This window comes from Chaetodon auriga, chromosome 13 (assembly GCF_051107435.1).
Source record: "Chaetodon auriga isolate fChaAug3 chromosome 13, fChaAug3.hap1, whole genome shotgun sequence".
NCBI classification, from domain to species: domain Eukaryota; kingdom Metazoa; phylum Chordata; class Actinopteri; order Chaetodontiformes; family Chaetodontidae; genus Chaetodon; species Chaetodon auriga.
This window is the reverse complement of record NC_135086.1, coordinates 24,567,868-24,593,867: the sequence shown is the minus strand read 5'-3', so window position 1 is coordinate 24,593,867 and position 26,000 is coordinate 24,567,868. Positions and strand designations below refer to the sequence as shown.

The 26,000-nt window shown below is 40.8% G+C and overlaps 1 protein-coding gene across 2 annotated transcripts in view; it reads left to right on the top strand.

The window, feature by feature from the left end:
- Nucleotides 1–26,000, top strand: part of mao (monoamine oxidase) — a 60,688-nt gene that overhangs the window by 25,334 nt on the left and 9,354 nt on the right. For both annotated transcript variants that reach the window (XM_076746934.1, XM_076746935.1), the window contains 6 exons: nucleotides 3,246–3,340; nucleotides 4,220–4,357; nucleotides 18,901–19,005; nucleotides 19,099–19,190; nucleotides 20,612–20,753; nucleotides 25,292–25,441. In XM_076746934.1, coding sequence (XP_076603049.1) covers nucleotides 3,246–3,340; nucleotides 4,220–4,357; nucleotides 18,901–19,005; nucleotides 19,099–19,190; nucleotides 20,612–20,753; nucleotides 25,292–25,441 — 722 coding nt within the window. The remainder of the gene's footprint in view (nucleotides 1–3,245; nucleotides 3,341–4,219; nucleotides 4,358–18,900; nucleotides 19,006–19,098; nucleotides 19,191–20,611; nucleotides 20,754–25,291; nucleotides 25,442–26,000) is intronic.

The window sequence follows — 26,000 nt, the reverse complement described above, 5'->3', positions numbered from 1 at the left end:
CAGTTTGGGAATAGTCTTATCATGTTGATTCTTCCAGCAGTACAGCTCATTCCTCTTCTTCATTTCATGGTGGGAGAATGGAGGTAAACAACAAGGCAAAGCTCAGTCTGGATCCTTTGAAGTAATGATAGCTTCATGCAGATCTCTTAGTCATTTTTTAGTCAAACAAAAGCCTTTTGTAACAAGGCTTTTTACATATATATATATATATATATATAAATGATGTCTCAATGAAGACAAACAAGCTCTCTGATCAAAGCTTTATCCTAACAGGATGCTACCTTCTTTCCATGATAGCCGTAGGCATAAACTGGAGATACAGACAGATGCTCTTTGTTTTCAAAGACAGATACTGACCTTTTGAGATGAGTGCAGGTAATGGCATCAATTTAACAGAGGAAGATTTGTTAGCCTCCTCTGGTCAGAGCGAATGCTTTCCACGAGGCCTGGATGGGAGGGTGTGTTTGGACAGGGTCGGAAGACTGAAGTTGGGTGATGCAGCTATAGGTGGTACAAACTATGTTTAAACTAATATAAACTTTGCAACCCTCAACAGGACTTAGCAGAATTTGGAGCAGGGACAAGGGGATGAAGATGAGAAATTAGGGCAAAGTTAAGGAAAACATTTGCACAGATGTGGGTTTCTGATGCAAGTGTAGCTCCGAGCTATGTAAATCTATGCTGTCAGTTACAGGCTAGCTCCTGCTGTTGTGTTCTGCATTTATCAAGCTTTGTAATGGCACAGGACTAAAGGGCATCCACATACTTTTGTGTGCTTTCTGCATGGGATTGTTTTCATGTTTTGGGCTAGGGTTGGTTCTTTGATAAAAGAAAGTAGATGGTACAAGCTTGTGCACATAAGACATAAAGTGACAAGTCAGCTATGACTCCCATGCATTTCTTAATCACACAGCTTAAAATAATGTTGCGCAGTACCAACAGCAGGCAGAAGCTAAAATTACACAGTTAAAACAAATGATACCGTCTGCAGTTAAAATACTTTTGGATAGGTTTATTTAGCATTCATCCAGCTACCATAGCACCTCTTACTGGCTCTCTCTCCTTAGCAACAACAGCTGAAGCTCATGGGTCTTGCAGTATTAAGAGCACCCTATCTGCCATTTCCCTCTGTACTGCCAGACTAACAAAGTTGAAATAATTGGTAGCCATAACATTACACCTATGGGGTTGTTATATTGTCCAGAAGACTCTCATGTTTAGATTTTAAGTTGCACTGAAGACACATTATCCTTTAAAGAAAAAATTGAAATGGGAAAAATACTTCTGGAGCAAACCATTCCTTCAACATGGAAACTCTGCTGAATATTAAATGCCTGCAGTCTGGTTCCTAAATATTGTAGAAAGCTTTCCCTAAAGAGTGGAGTTGGAGCATTATATCAATGCCCATGATTTTGGAATGAAATGTTCAATAATCACATATAGGTATGATGTTTAGGTGCCCTCATGCTTTGGTGGTATGTAATCACCCATCTCTTTCTTATATAAATCACCCTGTCTCTGTGGTGTCTGTGCTCTAAGGCAGGCTTTTAAATATCTGCTGCACTGACATAGTCCAGCACTGCTAAGGTATATGCCACATGCTAATTCTCTGCATATGTGTGTTCGTGCCTAAATGCATTTATGTTATGTCTTATTGAGTTAAAGTTATGACAGGGATTGCCTGAGGTCAGTATGTGAAAGCTGATGCCTTAGCCTGTCCTATCGCTATAGACTCTGCAGTTGGTCAGTTTGTCAGTCTGTGTGAAAATCTTGCTCTTTGTTCTGCCCTCTTTCCCCAAACATCATCAGTATGTCAGTTGGTTTGTGATTTGTTGTGTTGTTTTGGAAATGGAAAAGATTTCCCCCTCCCCCTGCTCTCCCATCTTTCCCATAGCTCTCTCAATATCCAGTCAGGTCATTCATACATACACATTCATTAATACACTAAACTATATAAAAGCAATAAGCAACTAGTGAGATAAGATAATATAAGATAAGGTATAACTTTATTGATCCCACACCAGTGAAATTAAGATGTTAAAGCAACAATAGCAAGAATAAAAAAGAAGATGTAGAAAAAGAACAAACAGACAATAATATATTAATATGTACATTATATACAAATAGAAAATAAAAATAATATTGAATAATGAATAATGAAATTGCACATGGAAGACGTGGAAAATAAAGTACAGTGTTTTGTAATATTGCCAGAAATATGTAAGAAAAATATATATAAGCACAGAAAAGGACATTATAATATTGCACGAGATATCTGCACAAATGTAAAGTAATGTAAAGGCCCCCACTGTCTCATGCAGGGGGTGAGAGGGGTTGTCCATGATTAATGTCAGCTTTGAAAACATCCTCCTCTCACCCACCTCCTCAATGGTGTCCAGAAGGCAGTCCAGGACAGAGCCAGCTCTCCAGACCAGTTTTTTCAGCATTTTCCTGTCCATCTCAGAGCTTTCACTGCCCCAGCAGACCACTGCGTAAAAAATTGCAGATGCCACTACAGTGTCATACACACTCCAAAGAACCTCAGCCTTCCAAGCAGATGGAGATGGCTTTGGCCCTTCTTGTAGAGGATATCTGTGTTGTTTGTCCAGTCCAGTTTGTGGTTCAGGTGAACACATCATTTGTACTCCGCCACAATCTCAGTGTCCAAACCCTGGATGTTCACAGGTGTAGTCTGTCGCACCTTCCTGCAGAAGTGTATCACCATCTGCTTTGTTTTGCTGGTGTTTATGTGTAGGTGGTACAGTTCACACTATTTGACAAAGCTGGTGGTGACCTCCTTGTAAATTGTGCAATGGTATAGACACAAGATTTGTTTCTATACAAGCAAAAATCTTTCTAGTCAGAGTTTCCAAATAATCCCCTTCGTTCATCTATTCTGTCTGAAAGTTACTTGATCAAGAAGAGTAACTTCATCACGTGAGGCCTCATATGATGAAATGCTTCTTGTAAAAGTGTGGCACTAACCCTTTCTGTCATAAAGTTTGACAGACCTATTCCACTTCTTTGTGGTTTACTGTGAGAACACTACAAAGGTATATAAGACTAAAGGACGGAGTAGCACCTCACCTACAGTCACACATAATTCATATTTCAAACACACATTATACACCAGCACATGACAATCATGCACAAGCAGTATACAAGTGTAATCGTGCCTAGGTGTGGTACAGTAAGTGCATTATTTGTGTTGTAACTCACCTCAGTATTTCTCTATATGTCTGCAGGTTTATCTGCAGCAAAGCTTTTGAAAGCCAGTGGACTTAACCCTGTGGTCCTGGAGGCCAGGGATCGGGTCGGTGGTCGTACATTCACTGTGCGGGTAAGACCAAGAGACCAGGAGAACTAACACTACCACAGATGCTGCTATTAAAAGGAACATTTTATGCAGCAGACTTCTGTTGTGCTTCAATTACTACTACTACTACTACTACTACTACTAATGATAATAATAATAATAATAATAATACACTGTATCACCCTTCATACAAATACACAGGTTATCAGGTTATCGAATCGCTTTACAAATTAAAAAAGCAAAACACAAACAATAATGGTTAAAATGTAAACATACATTTAAGAAGAGGAGTAAAGTTATGGTCATCCATAAATTGATGGCAGAGTTCAGTCCAGGTCTCAAGGGAGTAAGAAGGGGTCAGGTTATCAGGATCAACACCTGTGTAGACTTGGGTGTCATCTGCATAGCAGTGATATCAATACTGTGCTTATGGATGATTACCCCTAGTGTCAATTTGTGTGTATATGTGTAGTATTTATTTTCTATTTTGCATTACTGTTATGGTTATATGTTGGAAAAAGGAAAACAGTCTTCTTTTTTTTCTTTCTCTTTTGAAAAAAGAGAATAATAAGTTAATAAGTTTTTAGTATAATAAGTTTTCTTCTCCCTGCTCCTTTCCAATCTATGTTGATTGATTGGAAATAAAAAAAATTATGGAGACTGAAAAGTAGTGGGCCTATTACCGAGCCATATGACATTCTGATTTGGAATGAAACAAAAAAGTTACGATGTGATAAGCAGGACAGAAACTCTCCAGCCTATCAATGAAACTTTTGTTGTCAAAAGTGTCAAAGTGTTGTCCAGAACTACACATCATATTAAGGCTTTTCAGCATTATCTGTGGTTGTTTTTTACATTTGTCTTTTTATGGTTCAATGTGTTTTTGTCTTTTTTCTTTTTCAGAATAAGGAGACAAAGTGGGTTGACCTGGGCGGGGCTTACATCGGACCAACTCAGAACCGTATCCTCCGATTGGCATATGAGTATGGCATAAAGACCTACAAAGTCAACGAGCAGGAGAACCTGGTGCATTATGTCAATGTGAGCATCCCAGCATCTGTGTGTGCTTTTTAGAATTGCAGATGATATTCTGATGTCCACTCATTTGACAGATCCAGACACGTTACACATTAGGGTTGAATGATATGCTAAAACATCATATTGCGATTATTTTGACAGACATTGTCATTATGATATGAATCACGATTTTAGTTGGGATGGGAATTTTATATTTCATTTTTACTGAAAAAAATGTAAAAATGAAAATGTGGGGTCTATACCAAACAAGCATTTTCTCTTATGTCTGGAGAATATGATTTGTGGGTCGGGGCACCTCTGTAGCACCACAGTGCTTAATTTATAATGGCATGTTGCAACACATTTTATCTTTATTTTAGAAACTACAGCTCTTGCGACTTGGCCCTTGGCCATACTGCGATTTAGATAATGTTTTAAACAATTGTTCAGTCCTATTACACATGTCCTTCTGTTGGATTTCTGCAGCAAGTGCTGGCCATTTTTAGAAGATAACGAAAACATTGTGAGTTTGAGTCATTGTCCAATAGATAGGAATTTGATGTCTGTGCTAATCTTCTGGCATCGTTCAAGAGGCCATGGTAGCAAGGACATACAGTATATTTTTTATCAATTACAGTTAATCTGCTGACACCTCGTGCCATGACACAACATGTTTATCTGTTTTTTCAATAGAAGCTTCAGGGAATACATGTCCTGTATACTTTTTTTGGAGAATAGCCTATTGCAGAACTTGTCTTTGGTTTTGAGAACGTAATTTGCTCTATTAACAGATAAACCTACAAACCTAGTACTCCCACCTGATTAGTTAACCATTATTTGTTTGCATGAAGATGAAGCATGTGTAGAGAAATGGTGTAGCCTCCTTAACATCAACTCAGCTAGTCCAGGCAACTTATTCATTGCTGAACAGAGGGCTCCTTTAGTCAGCTACAGATGGTCCATGGTTCATGGTAGAGATAGTGAAGCGAACATGATGGTTGTTTTCTGTGTCACTAAACAAGCCATAATCATGCCTAAACAAGCTGGTTGAATTAGCCAACTAGAAGCGGCCAAGCACAGCAGTGCTGATGAGGGGGTGTAGTCTGGGCTAAAATTTCATGTCCTTGAATTTGTTCAACGTAAAGATACTAGTGAAAACAATGTAATAATACAATATGCTCAAATTGGTTAATTAATACAATCAAACTCAATATTTTTAAGTAATATGTTAATATTTTATATAAAATCATTTCAGTAAAAACACTATCACTGGTATAACAGTGGAGAGAATTTGTCTATCAAATTAATCTCACATGCTCAAAGCTGTTACTCCAAATCATTGATAACAATGAGAAGTGGCAGCTAACTTTAATTGCAATAACTAGAAGATACGACAGATTAGCTGTACAATCCACTATGGAAATGTGATGCAAACTTCAGCTGTCACTAAAAACATAATGGTGCTCAGACAAGTCCAAAGTATTATGCAGAAGAAAACCAATCACTGCATCCCTCTTGTGACTTCCTACATATCTGTTGAGCAGCCAGCCACCCTTCTCCTCTCCAGCATTAGTGACTGGAGATGCTAATCTTTGCCTGAGGGATTTCTGTAATGCAGTTTCTCTTTCCTCTGAGTGGTTGAAATGGTAGCAAAAAAAAACACAAAGAAGGAAGGAAGAAAGAAACACTGAGGCCATCTTTTTTCTTGTTGTTCTTTGCTCCATATCTCATTACTGTGGGTGCACCGTTGACCTTAATACAGTTAAGTTCCTGTACCTGATTTGATTTGCTGTTGCTGCCATGTACCCTGGTCAACCTACCCGTACTGTAAATCACCGAACTGCCTAGTGCAGCTGGCAGCTTTCTGTTTGTGTGTGAGTGTGTTTGTGGGATAGGTGGGAGAGAACTTGTCTCAATATAGGTTGTGTTCAAATCATTGAATCATACATGTCAGGTGTGTGGACACAAACACACATACACAAATGCACTTGAACTAGATTATATAGAAACTTCTTTCTAATGTCCATTACCCACCTCTATTTACTTGTATGAGAGGCCAGAATATTACAAATACCTTTCAATATAATGAAATCCAATACAACTTCACATAAAATACTGCATTATAAATCACCACAGAGTCTCTCTGTCATTGTCAACAATCTCAGTATTGTAGACTTCAAAAATGATTCGTTGCGGGGCTATTGTATTAGTTGTAACTTCAAGAATTAAAATTTCAAATTACATTTCATGGACATAAGAGGTTTGTTTAGAGTAGTAGCTATTCAGTATTTATTATAGATATGCAGTAAATATCGATTTCTGCTTGCTTCTCCTACAGAAAGGCTTTCCACTGTAGGGGTTATTAATTTTGGACCACTGTGTGTTCTAAACTGGCCTGAAATCTGCATCCAGCCAAAAAAAGAATGTATGTGTGTGTGTGTGTGTGTGTGTGTGTGTGTGTGTGTGTATATATATATGCTGAAAGCACTGAAAATGAATGAAAATTAATGATCAGTAACAGTCAACACTAACCTCTGCACTCCGTGGTTCATCAGTTTTGTAGCAGTATCAGGAAGTGTTGTATGTGTATCTAAATATAGATATCATATTGCTCTAAAAGAGATATCAGTAAACAGGGAGGCTTCTATCAAAGAGGCCACGTTAACTGTAACATTGGACTACATGTATGTAAGTATTGTGAATCTCTTGTGAGTGCAGGTCATTTGAATCCTATGCAGACTATTATACTTTAAATGACTAATGCAGACCGTGAACATTAAACTTAGGTATGAAATAAAAAAAGCCTTGAATGTAAACATGTACTTTCCAGTACATTCATCTGCCATGTCAAACAGATTAGGATGTCCAACAGACATCAACAGACAAGATTAACTTGAAGGTATTAGTAGACGAGAAGATAGGCCATGACATGCATGTTCTTCAGCCTCAGCCAAATCATACGACATTTTTTGTCCTCCTCTGGGACTCAATGAAAGCCACTGGCACAGCAGAGGCGCGGCGCAAAGTCAGGTCCGCTTTGCCGATGGGCGTGGCGGGACAGACTTTGGTATTTTCGTGCACTGCGCTGTGGGCGCAACAACTCCCCCTTCTCATCTCAGTCCTGTGTGGGTTTGACACAGCCGAGTCCAGTCTTCACCAATCACACCAGCTCCTCGCCTCACCTTTAAAAATGCCACTGGTGAGGCGCATGGCAAGTTTCGCAGATGACTGAGCCCGCGCAGGAAACTGTCCGACGCCCAAACTTCTCCCAGGAGGTCCAGGTAGCGCTGCCATCTTGTTGAAGGTGTGATATATGGCATCATCAACCACGTTTTCAGTGGATAGCCGTTATCACCTAGCAGCCACCCATCCAGAGGTGTGTCCCCCTGAAAGGGGATGCTAGAATTCGCCAGGATGAACGAGTCATGTGCCGACCTGGGGACATTGGCATACACGTTTGTCACCTGGCAATTTGAGTCACATATCACCTGGATATTGATGGAATGGACCCCCCCTTCGGTTCACATAAATTTGGGCTTGGGGCGCACGACTGCACATGAGTGCAGTCGATTGCCCCAGGACCCCAGGGAATCCAAATTTCAACAAGAACCCTTGCTTACTTTCCAGCTGGCTCTCAGGTGTTGCAGGGAAAATGATGTGCTCATTTGCATGTTGGACTAGACTGGAGGAAACTGCATGTATAGCCCAGCAGACAGCGGACTGACTTATCCCCACCACCGAGACCACAGTCTGTTGAAAAGACCTGGTGGCGAAGAAGGTCAGAGCCACTGTCACCCTTACCGCAACTGGGAGAACCAGCATCGGAGGCCACGATACGCGCTACCACATTGACGACCTCCCGTGGCAGATGTAATTGTTCCTGTGACATGCAAAAGAGTAGATGATTAAAGAAAATTGCGTAGCCTACAGTAGTGAAGGCGTTATTCTCGTGGCCCACCTGCACTCCTGCTCACTCATGTCTAAATATGAGGTCCTTAGATGGTAAATCCTCAGCCTCCTCCTCTCATCCTCCTCAAAGCAATGATGTACTCCATCTTTGTAGATAACGTTAAGCATTACAATGATAACATTTGTATTTGGAATGAAATGACGTGGGTAATAGCGGACAACGATAATCACTTACGTTTTTTCCGTGTGTCTGTCTTTCTCTGTCTCTTGAGTGCTCTGAGATATATGCTCTGTAGGGTGCCATGGCTGCCACAGCGACGTTAATTGATTAGTTTGCATCCCTGTTTCACCTCTGTACATTCGGTCAAGTTGAGTGACCATTACGCGTGCTGAATGTGCTTGCGATGTGGTCAGATGAGATACTGATCAAAATATATAAATTTAGGTCTGGCTGTATGTGCTGACTCAGATAGTTGCATTGAATCCTGGCTGTTGCTAATTGTTGATCGCAGTGAAATGCCAGACACTGTGGGAACCTGCCTGTGAGGTATTGGTGATGTGGGCGCATGACTCCGCCGGTTTATGAATATCCACTTGCTCAGCGGCGCACCGCTGGCGCACAGAGTTGACCAGGTCTGGGGTGGCGAGTTTTCTGCCCACTTTTACGCCAGCGGCGTGGACGGAAATGGACAGAAAGTCCAAATCCGCGGGCTGATCCTGCCGACACGTCCCCCTACTGCGCAGCAACGCCCATCCTGGCGTACCTCTGTGCGCCTCGGTTTACCAAAATACCAAGTGTGCTGTGCGCCTGCTTGCGCTGCACGAAAATACCACTGCGCAGGGTGCGCACCCTGCGGCAATTTGAAAATCTCTGTTTCATTTAGATAGTGATAGCTGGAGAGAGAGGAAAGGCAGGGGGGAGAGAAGGGATGTCATGCAGCAAAGGGCCTGGGCTAGAATCAAACCCAGGTTGCTGCGGTAAGGACTTAGCATTAATACATGGTACTCGCTGTACCAGGTGAGCTACGGGGGCACCCTCCTCAGTCCATTTAAACAAACTGTATTGCCATGCTTCGACTAGATTAGTTTTGTAGTCTTCAGTGTACTAGTGTCCTTAGCACTGATGTGCCACTGACATGACCTACTTCAGCAGTGCTGTGAAATGGCAGCAGCATGACGTTTGGCACCAACGGCACTTAGAAAATGGGCAGCCCTGGTGTTGAGAAGCGTTATGTGTGCTCTGCAAGGGAGCTCCCATGTGATTGTGTCTCCCTAGCTACTATCTCTGTACGATCCACCCCAAGACCCAGACTTACACAAACATGGCACTTGTAGCTTCCTGGCTGGTTTCTATGGCAGCAGCCAAGACACAATGGTGAAGAAGGTCAGAGCCGCTGTCACCCTTACTGCGACCGGGAGAACCAGCATCGGAGGCCACGATGCGCACTACCACATCGACGACCTCCCTTGGCAGATGTAATTTGTTCCTGTGACATGCAAAAGAGTAGATGATTAAAGAAAATTGCATAGCCCACAGTGTTAAAGGCGTTATTCTCATGGCAGCAGTGCTGAGAAATGGCAGCAGCATGACGTTTGGCACCAACGGCAGTTAGAAAATGGGCAGCCCTGGTGTTGAAAAGTGTTATGTGTGCTCTGCAAGGGAGCTCCCATGTGATTGTGTCTCCCTAGCTACTATCTCTGTACGATCCAACCCAAGACCCAGACTTACACAAACATGGCACTTGTAGCTTCCTGGCTGGTTTCTATGGCAGCATCCCTCATCAAAAGCTGCTCACCCTTATCCATATCAGACATTGTATTTGTCTGTGTTAGTGCATTATGGGACAAGAGGTTCCAGTTATCTATCTTTTACCAGCTGGTAGTCTGGTTTTACAATGGAGATGTCAGAGATGTGGCTCCCTCTGTCCTGGCATAGAAATTATAAAGTGACATGATCCTCATCAGCTAGAGGGGAACTGATAATGGTATCAATATGACAAACGAAATGAACAATGTGCAGTGCAGAAAGTCATATAGTAGGACCTAACAAGAACACAACATGGCTGTACCTTTTACAGTTCAAACCAGGGTTGTCAGATATTTATTTATTCAGCAGGTCTGATCCTTATCTATACCTCCTTGACAGAGTGAATTGTGCCAAAGGGTTCAGTAAAGTATTTCAGTGAGTAACTGGAGATTATCTACACCTTGGAATAAAGTCTCAAAACTTGAATGGACTGAAAAAAATGCAACATTTCAACTCTGCTGCATCTTCTGCAGGCAAATGACTGATGTAATGTGATGTGAAGGAGGACAAGGACAAGGACATTGATTACATCCTGATCAAACAAAAGGATGCACATTAACACTTACAATGCGACCTCCAGAGACATTATCAGTTCTGAATAGCTGCATCATAATGATAATATGTAAAATACTAATTAATTAATTATTATATTAATACAATATATTAATTAATATTAAAATATTACATAAATATTAAATATAGTATATTTTAAAAAGAGGACATACAGCAAAACATGAAAGCACCAATCAGTCTCTGCTGTTACATACTACATTGGCAGGATGCAGCCAATTTTGTACCTATACCTAGTACCTTGTTATCTTGGACATTGGTCTGATGAAGACCCAGGAGAATAGAGATATTGCCTTTTTGCTGCCCAGAAAGTTTTGGAAGCTTTAAACTGGTGTATGTATAGCCTTGCTTTTGCATCATTGGATCTGTTATCCTGCGCCTGGCCTTTCTGCAGTATTACTAATAGTAGCAGCTCTAATTACAGCCTTTGATTCCTTTGCCTTTCCCCTCCTCAGCAATACAGAATAAATCAAACTCTTACCTATACTTCACCACATGGAAGTTCAAAGATGTATATGTTGCCGTTGAGTGTCACCACACTGTGTTTTGACTTTAAGTAACTTTAGATTAGCCAACAAACTATTCAGATGAATAAATTCTAATCAGGTGCATGTATAAGTCTCCTGATCACTGCACAAGTCTTAATAACAGAGGACAGCATACAAGGTGATATTTGCATTCATGTAACCTATATGACAGTGTCTACATTACTTCACAGGACAGCTATAGTAATAGTAAACCAGCATGCCTGCCAAGCCATTGTGTAATTAGGGCTAGCTTTCAAGCAAGCCGCATAGCTAATCAGCTTTTCTATGGCAGATTGTAATCCAAAAGGCCAGTGCTGGTTTCCCTTATCAGCAAACTTCTGCCTTACAGGCAGCTGCGGCTCTCGGCACTGGCTTTATTAACGAGGTATCACTATCAGAGATAGGGAAACAGACTTTGATTACTTACTGTTCTCCGTTATCAGAGATATCGTGCATGTCTGCATGTTCACAGGACCAATTAGAGAAATGGTTGACAATTGTGCAAGTATGATCTTTGGAAATATTGAATGTACTATTGCTCCCTAACAAAGAAATAAGTGTATAGTTGTGTTGTAAGTCCGTTACCTGTTTTCATATCACCTGTAATAGATTATGAAGGGATTGGAGTAGTTGAATATGGTTGGTTGGTTTAATGTTTTTAAAGGTGAAAAACTTTTTCATAATCATAATATAAACAAGTTGAATATTGCCTTTGAAACAGCACATCCCCAGCAAATATTTCTATTTTTTCATTAATGTGTCAACACTTAAGGCCAGATGAAGCTTAATACCTAACACCTAGCATAAATTCCTTATGAACATCTTATGGTGAACAATTACCTATCTGCACATCCAGCAGACACAGAGCAACAGTAGCATTCATTAGGAGTTGTATTACAGGGGTTTATCAGAGCTGAAAACAGTTGCCTGCTGCAGATGGGAAAGTGATTGATGAGAGTGAAAGACACTAAAACAGAAAGATCTGAGTTGGCTAATTTTCTGTGGGCTCATCTCTATGAATGACCTTTTACATTACACATTGTCACCTAATCCATTGTAAATACAAACAAATATAAATGGATATCACTATAAATGCTGCACTCCTTATCATGTGTTGAATATTGTTCAATAGTAGAGACAACTAGATATCTTAAAGGTGCACTGTATAAGATTTAGGGGGATCTATTGGCAGAAGATGGCCTAAATTGAATTTGATATTCATGATTATGTTTTCATTAGTGTATAATCACTTGAAAATATGAATCATTGGCTTTTTTGTTACCTTAGAATGAGGTCTTTACAGAGGGAGTGGGTCCTCTTTCATGGAGTTCGGCATGTTGGACTGTCATATTTCTACAGTAACCCAGGATGGACAAACCAAACAGTGGCTCTAGAGAGCACTTTTCTCATTTTTCGTGTTTTCACTGAACACCGGGTTTGACACGCTAGCAAGGGGTGGCTGAGGCAAGAGGTATTCAGTTGGTTGCAATCTGCTACCTCACCTCTAGAAGTCACTAAATCCTACACACTGGTCCTTTAATTGATTTTCAATTGAAAACTTAAACTAAACTAAAAAAATTGGGCGAGTGAGACTGCAGACATAAGTGCCATCTGTCTATAGTTTGGTGCTGGGCAGGTCTTTTCACTCAAGACAGCTGCCTGCTGTACATGTAAATGCAGATGAATCAAAATTGAGAGAGAGCTACAAAGTCAGGTAATAATTATCTCATTGTCGTTGGGTTTGTCACAAGAAGTGAGATATTACACTTCTACTTCTAGCCCATTGCTCCATCTGTTTATATAATATCGTCTATTCTGCAGTACAGGTGCTGTGTCTCCATGTAGCATTGGGTTTCTACTTTCTCCTCTGAGTGAGGCTGACTCACTGCTCACTGATGTGAAAACAGATGCTGTTGTGCATTCTCTCTTCTCCCTAGCCCCCTCCCCTCCTCTGCACTTCTCCTTCTGTATTCCCTTGGCCAACATCACCATGGTGACAGACCTGTTGTTACATGGCAACGGACAGTTCTGAGCATGGCAGTGATACTGTATGTTGTGAGACACTTAATCTTCTCCTTCTCTTTCTGTCTACGACTTGAGTTTTGTGTTGATTATGCTTCAGAAAAAAGTGTAGTCTTGACCTTGCAGTCCGCAGAGGGTTACTTATTGTTGGGAGATAACAGATACTTTCAGATTATTGCTAGAATAGGTAGGTAGGTAGTGTAGGGCAGCAGGCATTTAGGTGTTAGTGTAAGAAGAAGCTTTATGATGGTCACTGATCACTCACTTAATTCATCTTTCAGTGCCAGTCATTCAGTAGTCTCTGGGGCATTACTGTACCTCTACTTGTGTGTTAATTGGTTTTGCCATTCTTTGTGAATTGACTATTATACTTGGTTGAAATGAACTGTTTAAATGGAAGTTTTTGTGTTTGTTTTTTAACCAACTTACAAATAAAGATGTGAGTGATCATAGCCATACTCGCAAAACTTGTCACCCTGATAATACACAGTTCAACTCAGAGATAAAAGATAACGCACACAGGGTGATGGACCTGAGCTGTGATCATCACTACTTATATCTTCTTTTGTTGTAGCCAAGGTGTTTTGATCAGTCTTGATGAGTCAGATGTAACATTTCCTTATGTAGACTACTTAACAAGATTTTCCGAAAGTCTAAGAAGAAACTCAACAAATGAAGCACAAAGAATTAAACAGAATGTTATCGTATTATAATATTGTACCTTTTGCGCTGCAAACATGATGGATTATTTGGTGCTTCCCTGACTCAACTATATAAACTATTCTGATTAGCACAACACAGTTGATTGCTGAGCTACTTTTACACTTTTCAAACATAGAGACGTGGCACAGTACTCACAGTAAATCCTGCACCATGTTATTTTTGTACAAGAAATGTTCTGTAAGTGGCTCCCATGGGGCTTTTTTATTTTTATTTTATTTGATAAGTGATATCAGCTAAAGATGTTGAATTATTGAAGACTGTGAATTTATACTGACATGTTTGGGTTTTAAAATTTAGCCTCTTAAAATCTTGATTTTCCATTTAAACTCTCCTTTGCCCTCAAGTTTCTCAAATGAAAAACACCTCACCTTTCACACAGTACAATGGTATTACATTTATATTTGTATCTCGCCTGTCCTAGCTAAATTATCTAAAATTGGTACACTTCATCAAGCTGCAAAGGATATCTCAGTGTGGACAACATTGCATGAGCAGCAATCATCTGACAGGCCTGTGTTTGTAATCTCAACATTTCTGAGAAAATCCAATGTTTTGCTGCTAGCATCTGCTAGCATTAACATAGCCAGTGAGCCGCCATGCCCACACTGGACACCGCCGACTCACCTGGAAAGGTGTAACAATTGTTGAACAAGGCATACAAAAAGATTGCAGACCTTCTTGAGGACATTGAACGGATGTCGGACGCGCTACAGAGGAAGGATTCCCTGCTGACCACCATCAGATCTTGTCTCCCGACGCTGACCAACTGGCTGGAGACATCACGGATAAGTGAGTCCGCACCACAGAACAGCACCTCTGCACTCGGGCACACAGTTCTCTGGGAACCATCCTCCTCCTCCTGTCAACGACCTGCCTGCTCCACTCCAAACAAGGGGACCCCCTGGACCGAAGTGGTCATCCACAGGTGGAAGAGGGCTCTGAGCGGGACCAATGGCAGGGCTCCCTCTCTCCCGAGCCTGCCGCTCTCCTATAAGTACGCAGCTTTGCTGGGGGTGAGAAACCGGCAGCCCGGGACCAGCACCAGAAAACTATGCCTGTTTCTGTGGCCACAGACATCATGCCTCCGTAGATGGACACCTCAGCTTTCCCTCCACTCACGGCTACCTGCCCTCCAGCAGAATCCCAGGTGGTGTCCAGCAGAAGGAGAGCTGTGGCTGATGATACCTGGCCCCTTCTCAAACTCCAGAACTGCTTCGACTTGCTGTCACAGGCCGGTGAACATGCGAGCGGGCTTGGCGATACCACTTCCAGAGGGCCGCTGCTGGTGGGTGGCATTCCCGCATCTACCTGGCCTCGAGGCCAGCGCCCGGTAGTGTGGAGCCGGAGCCCTGGCCCTCCTCATGGGCACCGTCCACCTCTGCACGCCAGAGTTTAACAAACACAGATTTTATTAAAGTTTTTAACATGCCATCAGACGCTCTTTGTGAGAACTTTGCAGATCACTTCAGAACCAAAATCAAGGACATCAGATCCAGCCTTTTATCCCAACAAGTTTTATCTGTTAACACACCTGAATTGTTGTCTTTGCCTGAGGAAACACTGGAGAGTTTTGCCCTGGTTGATGCAAGGACACTTGGTCGAGTTTTCTCCAAAGTAAACCCAACAACCTGCCTTTTACATCCAATTCCCACATCACTTTTAAAATCACTTTACAGATTCTTTATGGAACAGCTTTTAAACATGATGAATTGCTCTCTTCAGATGGATGTCTTCCCCAACGCCTTTAAAACAGCTGTGGTGAAGCTCCTTCTGAAGAAAAGCACTTTAGACCCCAACGTTTTTAATAACTACCAACCTGTATCCAACTTACCCTTTTGAAGTAAAATTCTAGAAAAACTGGTTCTTAACCAATTCAGTGACTTTTTAAACAGAAACAACATTTTAGAGAGACATCAGTCCGGTTTTAGGATGAACCACAGTACCGAGATGGCACTTTTAAAGAATTTAAACGACATCAGGTGGAACTTAGATAACATGAAACTCACAGTCTTGGTTCTACTGGATCTAAGCACCGCCTTTGATAAAGTAGACCATCATATTTTATTTAATAGACTCAGACACCTGGTTGGCCTCTCTGGTACTGTTTTGAACTGGTTCCACTCTTTTCTCACATAGAGATATTTTTATGTAAGTAACCCATGAAATTAGGTGTGTTTTTAGGTCCAATTCTTTCTAATCTTTACATGCTTCCTCTTGGAGTGCACAGAGGTGCTAATACATGTTTTTATTTCCCGTTGTTAAGACTGCTGTAATGCCCTGATCTATGGTCTTCCCAAAAAGAGTATTTTAAACCTCCAATTACTGCAAAACTCAGCTGCATGTGTGCTGACGAAGAGCAGAGGGCGGGCCCACATTACACCCGTTTTAGAGTCACTGCATTGGCTCCCTGTCTGCTTCAGGATCGATTTCAAGGTTCTTATACTAGTTTTTAAATGTCTTAACAGCCTTGCGCCCTCTTACTTATCTGACCTGCTTTTACCGCATCAACCCTCGCGGACCCCAAGGTCCTCCAGCACCGGCTTTTTATCCATACCAAAGGCCAGAACTAAGACCCATGGTGAGGTGGCATTTAGCCACTATGCTCCACACCTGTGGAACAGCCTGTTTGAGAGCCTCAGGACCTCAGAGACTCTTGATATTTTTAAGAGAAGGTTAAAGACACACTTTGACTTTGACTTTGACTTTGACTTTGAAACTCTTCTTACGTTTTTATTAGGTTTTTGTCTTATGTTGGTGCCTGTTATTTTGCTGTTTTATATTTTGTAGTATTTTATCCTATTTAATCTACTTTATGTGTTATCTTATGTATTTTTCTTCCTTTACCTGTTTAATTTATTTTAGTTATCTGATATCATGCCTTTTACTTTTAACTCCAGTGTTTCCTCAGGGGGGTCCTCCACACTGACAGTTGTGTCTGGTCTGCTGCTGGGGGGCGCTGTTCCCAGGTCCCTTCGGCCCGTCTGGGCGGGGGGCTCCCCACCTTGGTATGGGGAGGGATGGGTTTTCTCTGTTTTCTGTTTTTTTTTTTTTATATAAAATTTTTAACTGTTGTAAAGGGCTTTGTGTTGCATTTTATCATGTATGAAAAGTGCTATATAAATAAAGTTTGATTTGACTTGATTTGATTTGATCTGTTAGTTACACCAGAATGAAATTTTCAAATACAAGGTTCAAGGTTGTTGGGGTTTTTTTTTTTTTGGCTTTCTTTATGATATTTTGTCCATTTTTAAAAAACATTTTCCTAGAATTCAATCTTTGGAAATGTTGTATCTTCAGTATAGCTGAGTTTGTAGAGCTGGACCCACATTTAGCTCTGATTTTAAGAGGTTAAGCTGTTATATGAAACTTGAAACAAAACTTAACATTAGACTGTTGTCAGTAACTGGTATTCCAGATATTTAACTTTAACCGTGCAAAAAATACACTTCAGTATTAAAACCAGAGGTTTTCAGCAAGTTGCCATGTTTATAAGGCCGACAGTTAGGGGTACTTTGTAAAGGAAATTTACAGCGATAATAAAATAGTACATTTGGTGGTTTTATGTGGTAGTGGTCAGGAAAGACTCTCCAATAAAATCCCAGCAAATTACATTCATTCATTCATTCATCTTCTATACCCGCGCATCCCATTTCGGGGTTGCAGGGGGCTGGAGCCTATCCCAGCTAGCAATGGGCGAGAGGCGGGGTACACCCTGAACCGGTCGCCAGCCGATTGCAGGGCTACATACACAGACACACAGACAGACAACTCACACAATCACACTCACACCTACGGACAATTTAGAGACCAATTAACCTAATGAGCATGTTTTTGGTCTGTGGGAGGAAGCCTGAGTGCCCGGAGAGAACCCACGCATGCACGGGAAGAACATGCAAACTTCACACAGAAAGGCCCTGCCCGACCCAGTGTTTGAACCAGCAACCTTCTTGCTGTGAGGCACGCGCACTACCTGCTGCGCCACCGTGCCGCAGCAAATTACATGACAATCCAAAATAAGATGCATAATATACAGTAATCAGAGACCATTATTGCCTCAATACTAGTGCAGCCCAAGCCAATACAACAATATGAGAGTGATCCAAGAAAGCCTGTACATTGGCCCTGCAGCTACAACATAACAGATAGATAGATACTCTCTCACAAAGGCATTATTATATGTAACCCATCTTTGTGTCTTTCAGCGGAAGCTGGTAAATGTGGTTTGAAGCTAATTAACTTGTCAAGCTAAATGTCAGTGATGTTATGATTGAGACACACACACACACACACACACACACACACACACACACAAAAATGGACAATTACTATAAATCAATTGTATGGTTGAGAAATAGAGCAATAGTCCAGGCAAACAAACAGATGGACTGTGGACACTCTTATCATGCTAGATGACTCAATTTCTTTATCGGTTGCACAACTGGAAATATAGCAATATACTCTCTACTACTCTTCGAAGTCAGCTACAGGTCAGGTAATGTGGAGTTGTCAGCTACTTTGCCTCAGAATTTGTCCACAGCAGTGTTGGCACAGCTCTAATTGAACTTGAGACATTAAGACCAAAACAATTTGATTTTAGAGTTAGCAGTTCCCTGAGGCTGAATGGCCATATATATTACATATTTTGTGGTATAAGGAACTCAGGGATTTGTGTAAAGCACCTTGCAAACTGCTTGTAATCAGGAAGGAACCTCTGTAATTCTTCCAGCATCTTCCAATATCTAACTTAAAAGGCCAATACCAGCTAAGTACATTGGCAGTCCACCATGGCAGCCAAGCTATATATCAACAGTTGTGTAACTCCAACAGCATGTTCCAGAGCAGACAGTGTTTGCTGTTTTGCATATAGAATTTGATCCCACTGACTCATATGCATTAAAAGTCAGAAAGTGAACTTATACTCCTAAAAGGCAACGTTTCCATATGTAGACGACTGATGATTATACAATATGATGTCGATGATGATGATGACATTTATGTTTGTCCAACAGGGAAAGTCTTACCCGTTCAAAGGCTCCTTCCCTCCCATGTGGAACCCCTTTGTCATGTTGGACTTCAACAACCTGTGGAGGACAATGGACCAGATGGGCAAGGAGGTAAAGCAAGAGTCACCCTTTTTTTCTTTTGCTCTTTACTGTCTTATCTTTGCCAAATGTTTGTCTCTTGCTCATCCTCCTCCTGTATTTCAGATTCCTAGAGAGGCTCCCTGGAATGCTCCCCATGCTGAGGAGTGGGACAAGATGTCCATGCTGGAGCTCTTTGAAAAAATCTGCTGGACCAGGTAACAAAGCACAGAGGAAACTGATTTTTTTTTTCCTACCTAACAAGGGTGAGAAGAGTAGTGCATGCCTTTTTTCTGTCTCTGAATTTAACCTGGAAATGCATTTCTTTTAAGATTACTTATTTTTTCACTTTATTGAATAGTTGACAGTGACTACGTTTACATGCAGTCAATATTCGGGTTATGGTCAATATTCCGGTTTCTGAAACATTCGGAATAACCTGTTTACATGCGTGAGCAAACAGGGTTATTCCTGTATACATGGTAATTGTAATCAATTGGGATATCCCGATCAGAACAGCGATGCGTTGTCGACATGTGCGTCATGACGACGCTTGATCTGGTCTGGCGTTCGTACAAACCCTGCTTCGCGTAACTTTTCGCTCACCTTCTTGTATATCTCGCTAACCTGGTACTTTCTACCGTCTACAAAAGACACGCTATTCATGTCTTTCACCACACTTACAAGATCTCCTGTCTCCTGCTCGCTCCAAAAGTGTGGTGTCCTCCGTTTCGCCATGTTTTCAACAAGTAGTTCCTGCACTCAAAAGATCAAGATTCCTTGCGAATAGAACATGCACAGAACACAAATTAATGTTCTGTTCGATGGGGATATTCCGATAGGCGTATACATGACCAAATATTCGGGTTAGAAAAGGAGTAACCCAGGGGTCATATTCGGGTTTTTAAAAATCAGAATATGAGCATATTCAAGGTGTTTACATGGCCGTGCACAACCGGGTTATTGCTGATATTCCAGTTATGAAAGGGTTTTTGACTGCATGTAAATGTATTCACTGAAGCACCAGGGGACATTACCCCTACATGGTATGCGTCTTAAGCATTCTGCCACCAGGGCACCCCGTAGCCCAGTGATTTGCTGTGAACCCAGTTGTAGCTCAAACACAGGGAGCTATACTTTAGCTATACCCATTTTTGAGAGTTTCATACTTTGTGCTGGTATTTGAACAAATGTCTTCAATGTCACATAAAAAGCCATAATTGTTCTGAGATTTTTGGCATGATTACTATTTCTGCCACTATGGCTCTGGGACCATGGGAACATCAAGTGGAAGAGTCAATCATAGTAAAGTATAGTTCATAGTATAGTATATAGTATAGTACAGTTCACTTAGACCAGCCACCCATCTCAATGTATGCATTTCTGATTCAAGTTGTGAATCCACACACGTGGTAATTGAGCATAAATTATGCAAATGTTATGATTAACTTTCAAACTACACATTTTTTTCCTGAATTAACATAGTGGAATATTGTAAATAAAGTAGCTCAAAAATGATTAAGAAATTAAAAAACCTCATTAGATACATTATGGACATTTACACAGACCGAACTTTGTCATGTATGTATTAAAGGATTGAGTTCTAACTGTGTGTTTAATCTCTCTCCCTTATTTCAAGCACTGTTCGTCACTTTGCCACACTGTTTGTCAACGTGAACGTGACTTCTGAGCCTCATGAGGTGTCAGCTCTGTGGTTCCTCTGGTATGTGAAACAGTGTGGAGGAACCATGAGGATATTCTCCACCACCAATGGAGGACAGGTGGGTCAGCATGAATGTGTGTGTATTAGGGCTGGGCGGTATACCAGTTTCCTCACGTCAACAGTGCCACAACTTGGATTTTCCAATACTGTCATTACCGTGATGAAAATTTCAGCATATGAAAAATTATGTGCTTTATTGTGGCTGTGATAACATGCAGGTAGAGGTCTACGCACATGCTCATAAAACTGGAGTTACATCCAGTAACTACTATTTTCCTCACTATAACGCTGACTCCTGTAAAATGAGGATGTGAAGATTACATTATCAGCAACACGGGCTAATTTCTCAGTTGCTGGCTGCAATAACACAAAGTCTTCATCTACTTCCCACCATCTGAGGAAGTGAAAACCCAGTGGATTAACTTGATGGAAATGTCCCCACAACAACTGGAAAACTCTTTGGATTCAAACAGACTACAGACTGATTTGAGGGCAATACAAAGGAGAATTCACTTGAAAGTGAAGCGCAAGGGTTGGATTGAAAGTGAGATCAAACTTAGAACCTGTAAACTTTACCATTTTTATGTTGCTTTTCTGTTTATTTTCCTGTTGAGCCTGGTGAATTTGGTGTTACCATGTTGCATGGCTAACGTGTCTGGGAGGATCCATTGTAGGCTCACATGCTGGAGCAATGTTGGTGTATTTAATATTGAGGAACAGTCAAGAGAAACTGTGTGAACATTAAGCCTCATTTGAAGCCAATTAAATAACCACAGTAGTAGCTTGAATGTGGGAGACTGATTTTTCATGTTGCTTTTTGTGTTGTCTCACACAGCCAGATCTAACATTTTCACACTTCATTCTGCAACACAAGCTTGGCTGCTTTTTGCTGTTGCTGCTGTCTGTCTGTTGTAAATGTACTTGATAGACATGCCCCATGGTACTCTGACAGTTGTACTTCTAGGGGTAGGCAATATGACCTGAAATTTATATCACAGTATTTTTTTTTGCTCCTTATGGTGATAGAATTATATCACGGTATCATGACAATAAATAGGATACTGCACTCAAAACATGATTCTACCTATTTTCACTTCAATAACAATATAAGGCAACACATCTTGTCGTGGCAGCTGTAGCTCAGGAGGTAGATCTAAGTTGCCCACCTATCAGAAGATCAGTGGTTCGATCCCTGGCCTCTGCAGTCTACATGTTGAAGTATCCTTGGGTAAGATACTGAACTCCAAATTGCACCCGATGCTGTGCCATCGGTGTGTGGATGTGTGTGAATGTGGGTGAATGGTTAATGCTTGTAGGCGCTTAGCTGCCATTGTACAAATATGTGTGTGAATGCAGACTTGTGTTATAAAAGCATTTTGGATGGTCGTCAGACTAGAAATGCGCTATATAAATACAGTCCATTTACCATCTTAGGAAAGAAAAAAAGATTTGAAGATGGATGTCTTTATGTGATATCAGGGAACCCAGCTCACAGAATATTTTTTTAAAAGAAATCTAAAAACCTATCTCTTCACTTTAGCCTTTCAGAGCAGAGAGGGCTTTCCTTTAACAAGAAAACCGGCTGAGCATGTTTTGCAATATAACTTTATTGATCCCCCAGTGTGGGATCAACAAAGTCCTATCTTATTTTATCTTATCTTAAAGTGTGGAGATAACATTAGGTCTGGCTGTGTTAGACGACCCAAAAATCTACATGAAAAACTGTTTCCCACATCCAAGTCCAAGCGCTGGTACTATTATGCCTCGACTATTGTAATTCCTTACTGGCAGGGCTCCCAGCATGCTCGTTAAAACCCTTGCAGATGATCCAGAATGTGGCGGCTCCCCTGGTCTTCAACCAGTGCAAACAAGTGCATGTCACTCAAGTGTTCATATCCCTCCACTTGCTCCCAGTTGCTGCCCATATCAAGTTTAAGTCCTTGATGCTTGCCTACAAAATTGCCATCAAAACTGCTCCGACCTACCTGAACTCCCTCATTCACGTTTATGCTCCCTCACTACGCTCTGCCCAGGATCGGTGCCTGGTGTTGCCAGCTCAAAAAGGCCCTAAGTCTCTAGCTAGACTCTTTTCTTCAGTGGTTCCTGGTGGTGGAATGAGTTACCAAACTCCATTCGTTCTGCAGAGTGCCTCTTGATCTTAAGAAAAAGTCTAAAGACCAAACTCTTTGCTGATCATCTTATTTCTTAAAAAACAAAAAAAAACCTCTCTGCTCACTCTATGAACTCTATGCATTACTTTGTAGCACTGCCTTGTAGCACCTATGCCCAGAATTGAACCAGAAAGTTGCATTAGGGCACTTACTCTTGGTGCTCTCTCCCATCTAGAACCTTGCTTGTGATGTATGAAAATCTCATATGTATATTACTCTGGATAAAAGCGTCGTTCATTTAGCATCCAAATGACAAATTGTAATAGTAATTGTAATCCAAAATAATACTGTGGTTATTTAATTGGCTTCAATTGAGGCTTAATGTTCACACAGTTTCTCTTGACTGCATTGCTCCAGCGTTTGGGCCTAGAATAGATGCTGCTAGCCACATTAGCATGCTAACATTAATTCAACAGGCTAACCAGCAAATCCTCCTTTGTATTGGCCTCAAAACAGTCTGAACTCTGTTTGAATCCTGAGAGTTATCCAGTTGCTGTGGGGAAATTTACATCAAGTTAATCCACTGGATCTTCACTCCCTCAGATGGTGAGAGTAGATGAATACTTTGTGTTCTTGCAGCCAACAACTGAGAAATAAGCCTGCATTGCTCATAATCTTACCTTTACATCTTCATTTTACATGAGTCAGAGTTATAGTGAGGAAAATAGTAGTTACTGGATGTAACTCCAGTTCTATGAATATGGGTGTAGAGCTCTACTCTCATGTTATCACAGCCACAATGAAGCACATTATTTTTAATATGCTGAAATTTTCATCAGGGTAATGACAGAAGTGGAATCTCCATGTTTTGGCATAATGTGTCACTGGTGATGGAGACAAAACTGGGATCCCGTCCACCCCTATGTAGTTATATTATATAATTTGGGTTTTCTGCCAAATAAATGCTATTGAGATGCCTAATCCTACCCCTTGTTTAACTCTGAAAATGAATCACATTACATTTACTAATTAACCTACATAATGGCGCAGGCTACTTCTTCTGTGTGGATGTAGGCGTATATGTTATTTTTATTCCCATTTGGAACCAATAAAAACATCCAGTCTTTTTTTTTCATAATACTTTGGCTGTAAAAAAACAAAAAGAATACTGTGATATAAATTTTAGGTCAGATCGCCCACCCCTAGTGTGTATACAGTGCTTGTACCGCTACATTTGGGATTTCTTGTTTGTTTAGAGAGGCAAAGTCCAGCCACACATCTGGTTTTGCAATTGTATCTATATCAGAGATTAATGTGAGATACAGCCTTTGAAGAAACCAAATAAAAAAATGACAGAATACTACAATGTCATGGTTCAGTTAATCTCAAAAAAGCAACCTGAGGGATCGAGGCTAGTGCAGAAGAGGCTTGCCAAGAAGTGATGGGGGACTAAAGCTCATTGTAGCATGCAGAGATTCATTCACTCATGCAAGACAGGAGGTTAAGCATCAGTGAGAGATCCCATAACCTCCTAAATCAGCCCTAATACTTTTACCTTAATTTGCTCCTGATCAGTGTAGTGTAATTTTGAGCCTGACCTGACTGTTTTCATGTAGTGCTGGGGGAGCACAGTCTGTTGCCATACTAAAGCCAAGTGGCCCTGTTGCCATAGGATTGTGTTTAGGTAAACAGATGATGTTGTGGTCAGCTCTGTTGTCATTTTCCATTTGCCAGACCTTCTCATTTAAAACATACACACTTGTTTATGGGTGCATGTGTGAGTATGTGTACAATATATAGAGTACAACTTATGATCTGATGTTTTGTTTAAAGGAAAACTGAAACTGAAAAAATAAACTTATCTTAATCAAAAAAGATTGATTAAAGACAAGTTTAAATACAGACTCACCCTGTTTCACTGCCAGGACAAATTTTAGGTTCAGCTCATAATTTCTGGCGACTGGCAGGAAAATTCATCCAAATACCACAGTGGAATACACACAATGTGTTTCTGATCAGGAGACCAGAGAGACATTGACACTAACCATACGGAGAAGATCACTGTCTATTTAATTTTGTGTATCAGAGCTTTGGCAGCACTTAATCTCTCTTCACCCCCACAGTACTCTCCATCATTCAGCAGTTGCTACCCTAAGCTTTAGAAGCACAGTTTCTCTTTGGTTTAAGATGTTGAAATTTACAGTGCAGCAAAGAGAGTGGATTGTGGATAACCAGTTTGTAACACCAGGATAGGTCAACAGATTATTTGTAGGTTGCCTCCTAACTATAGGTTTTAATAGCCTGGCAGAGTCATACTCGTAGCAGGATCAGACTGGATAGGAGCGATTTTATGCAAAATAACTTGAAACTGTCTTGCAAGTACAGCATAAAAAAGCTTGACTAGACCCTTCTAGTCTGGCTGCCTTTGTGCTCTGTGGTTGTGGTGGTGGTGACTGACCCCTGATCTCTCCGTCTGCCTGTGCAGGAGAGGAAGTTTGCTGGCGGCTCTGGTCAGATCAGTGAGTGCATAGCCAGGGAGCTGGGAGACCGAGTGAAGCTACAGTCTCCAGTCTACAGGATCGACCAGACCGGAGACATGGTGGTGGTAGAGACGTTGGACAAACAGACCTACCTCGTAAGTATATCATAAGAAATATTTTGAGTGTGCTATAGCCACACAGTGGTGGAAATCAAGTACATTTACTCAAGTACTATATTAAAGCATAATTTTAAGGTGCTTGTCTTTTAATTGAGTATTTCCATTTTATGTCGCTTTATACTTCTACTCCACTACATTCCAGAGGTAAATATTGTATTTCTTTACTCCACTATATTTATCTGTAGTTACAGCTGACAGCTGTAGTTACTACATATTGTTAAACCTGTGATTCCCAACGTTTTTGGCTTGTGAGCTCTTGTTTGGGCCCATTATCACATTTCACATGTTACTAGTAGTTAGTACCCAATATATCAATATATCAAAGAAAGCTAAAATTAGAGAAAAGTCCAACAAATTAAAATTGATTTGTGAAGCAAAACATGGTTCTTTCTTTTTTTACTACCATTAATTGTCTCACAACTGCTAAGATTTATCTTGTGACCAAACTACCACCCTATATGTATATGTATATGTATAACATGTAGATAAAATAGTTAAAACTGAAACCTTACTTACACATGGATACATTAGTATT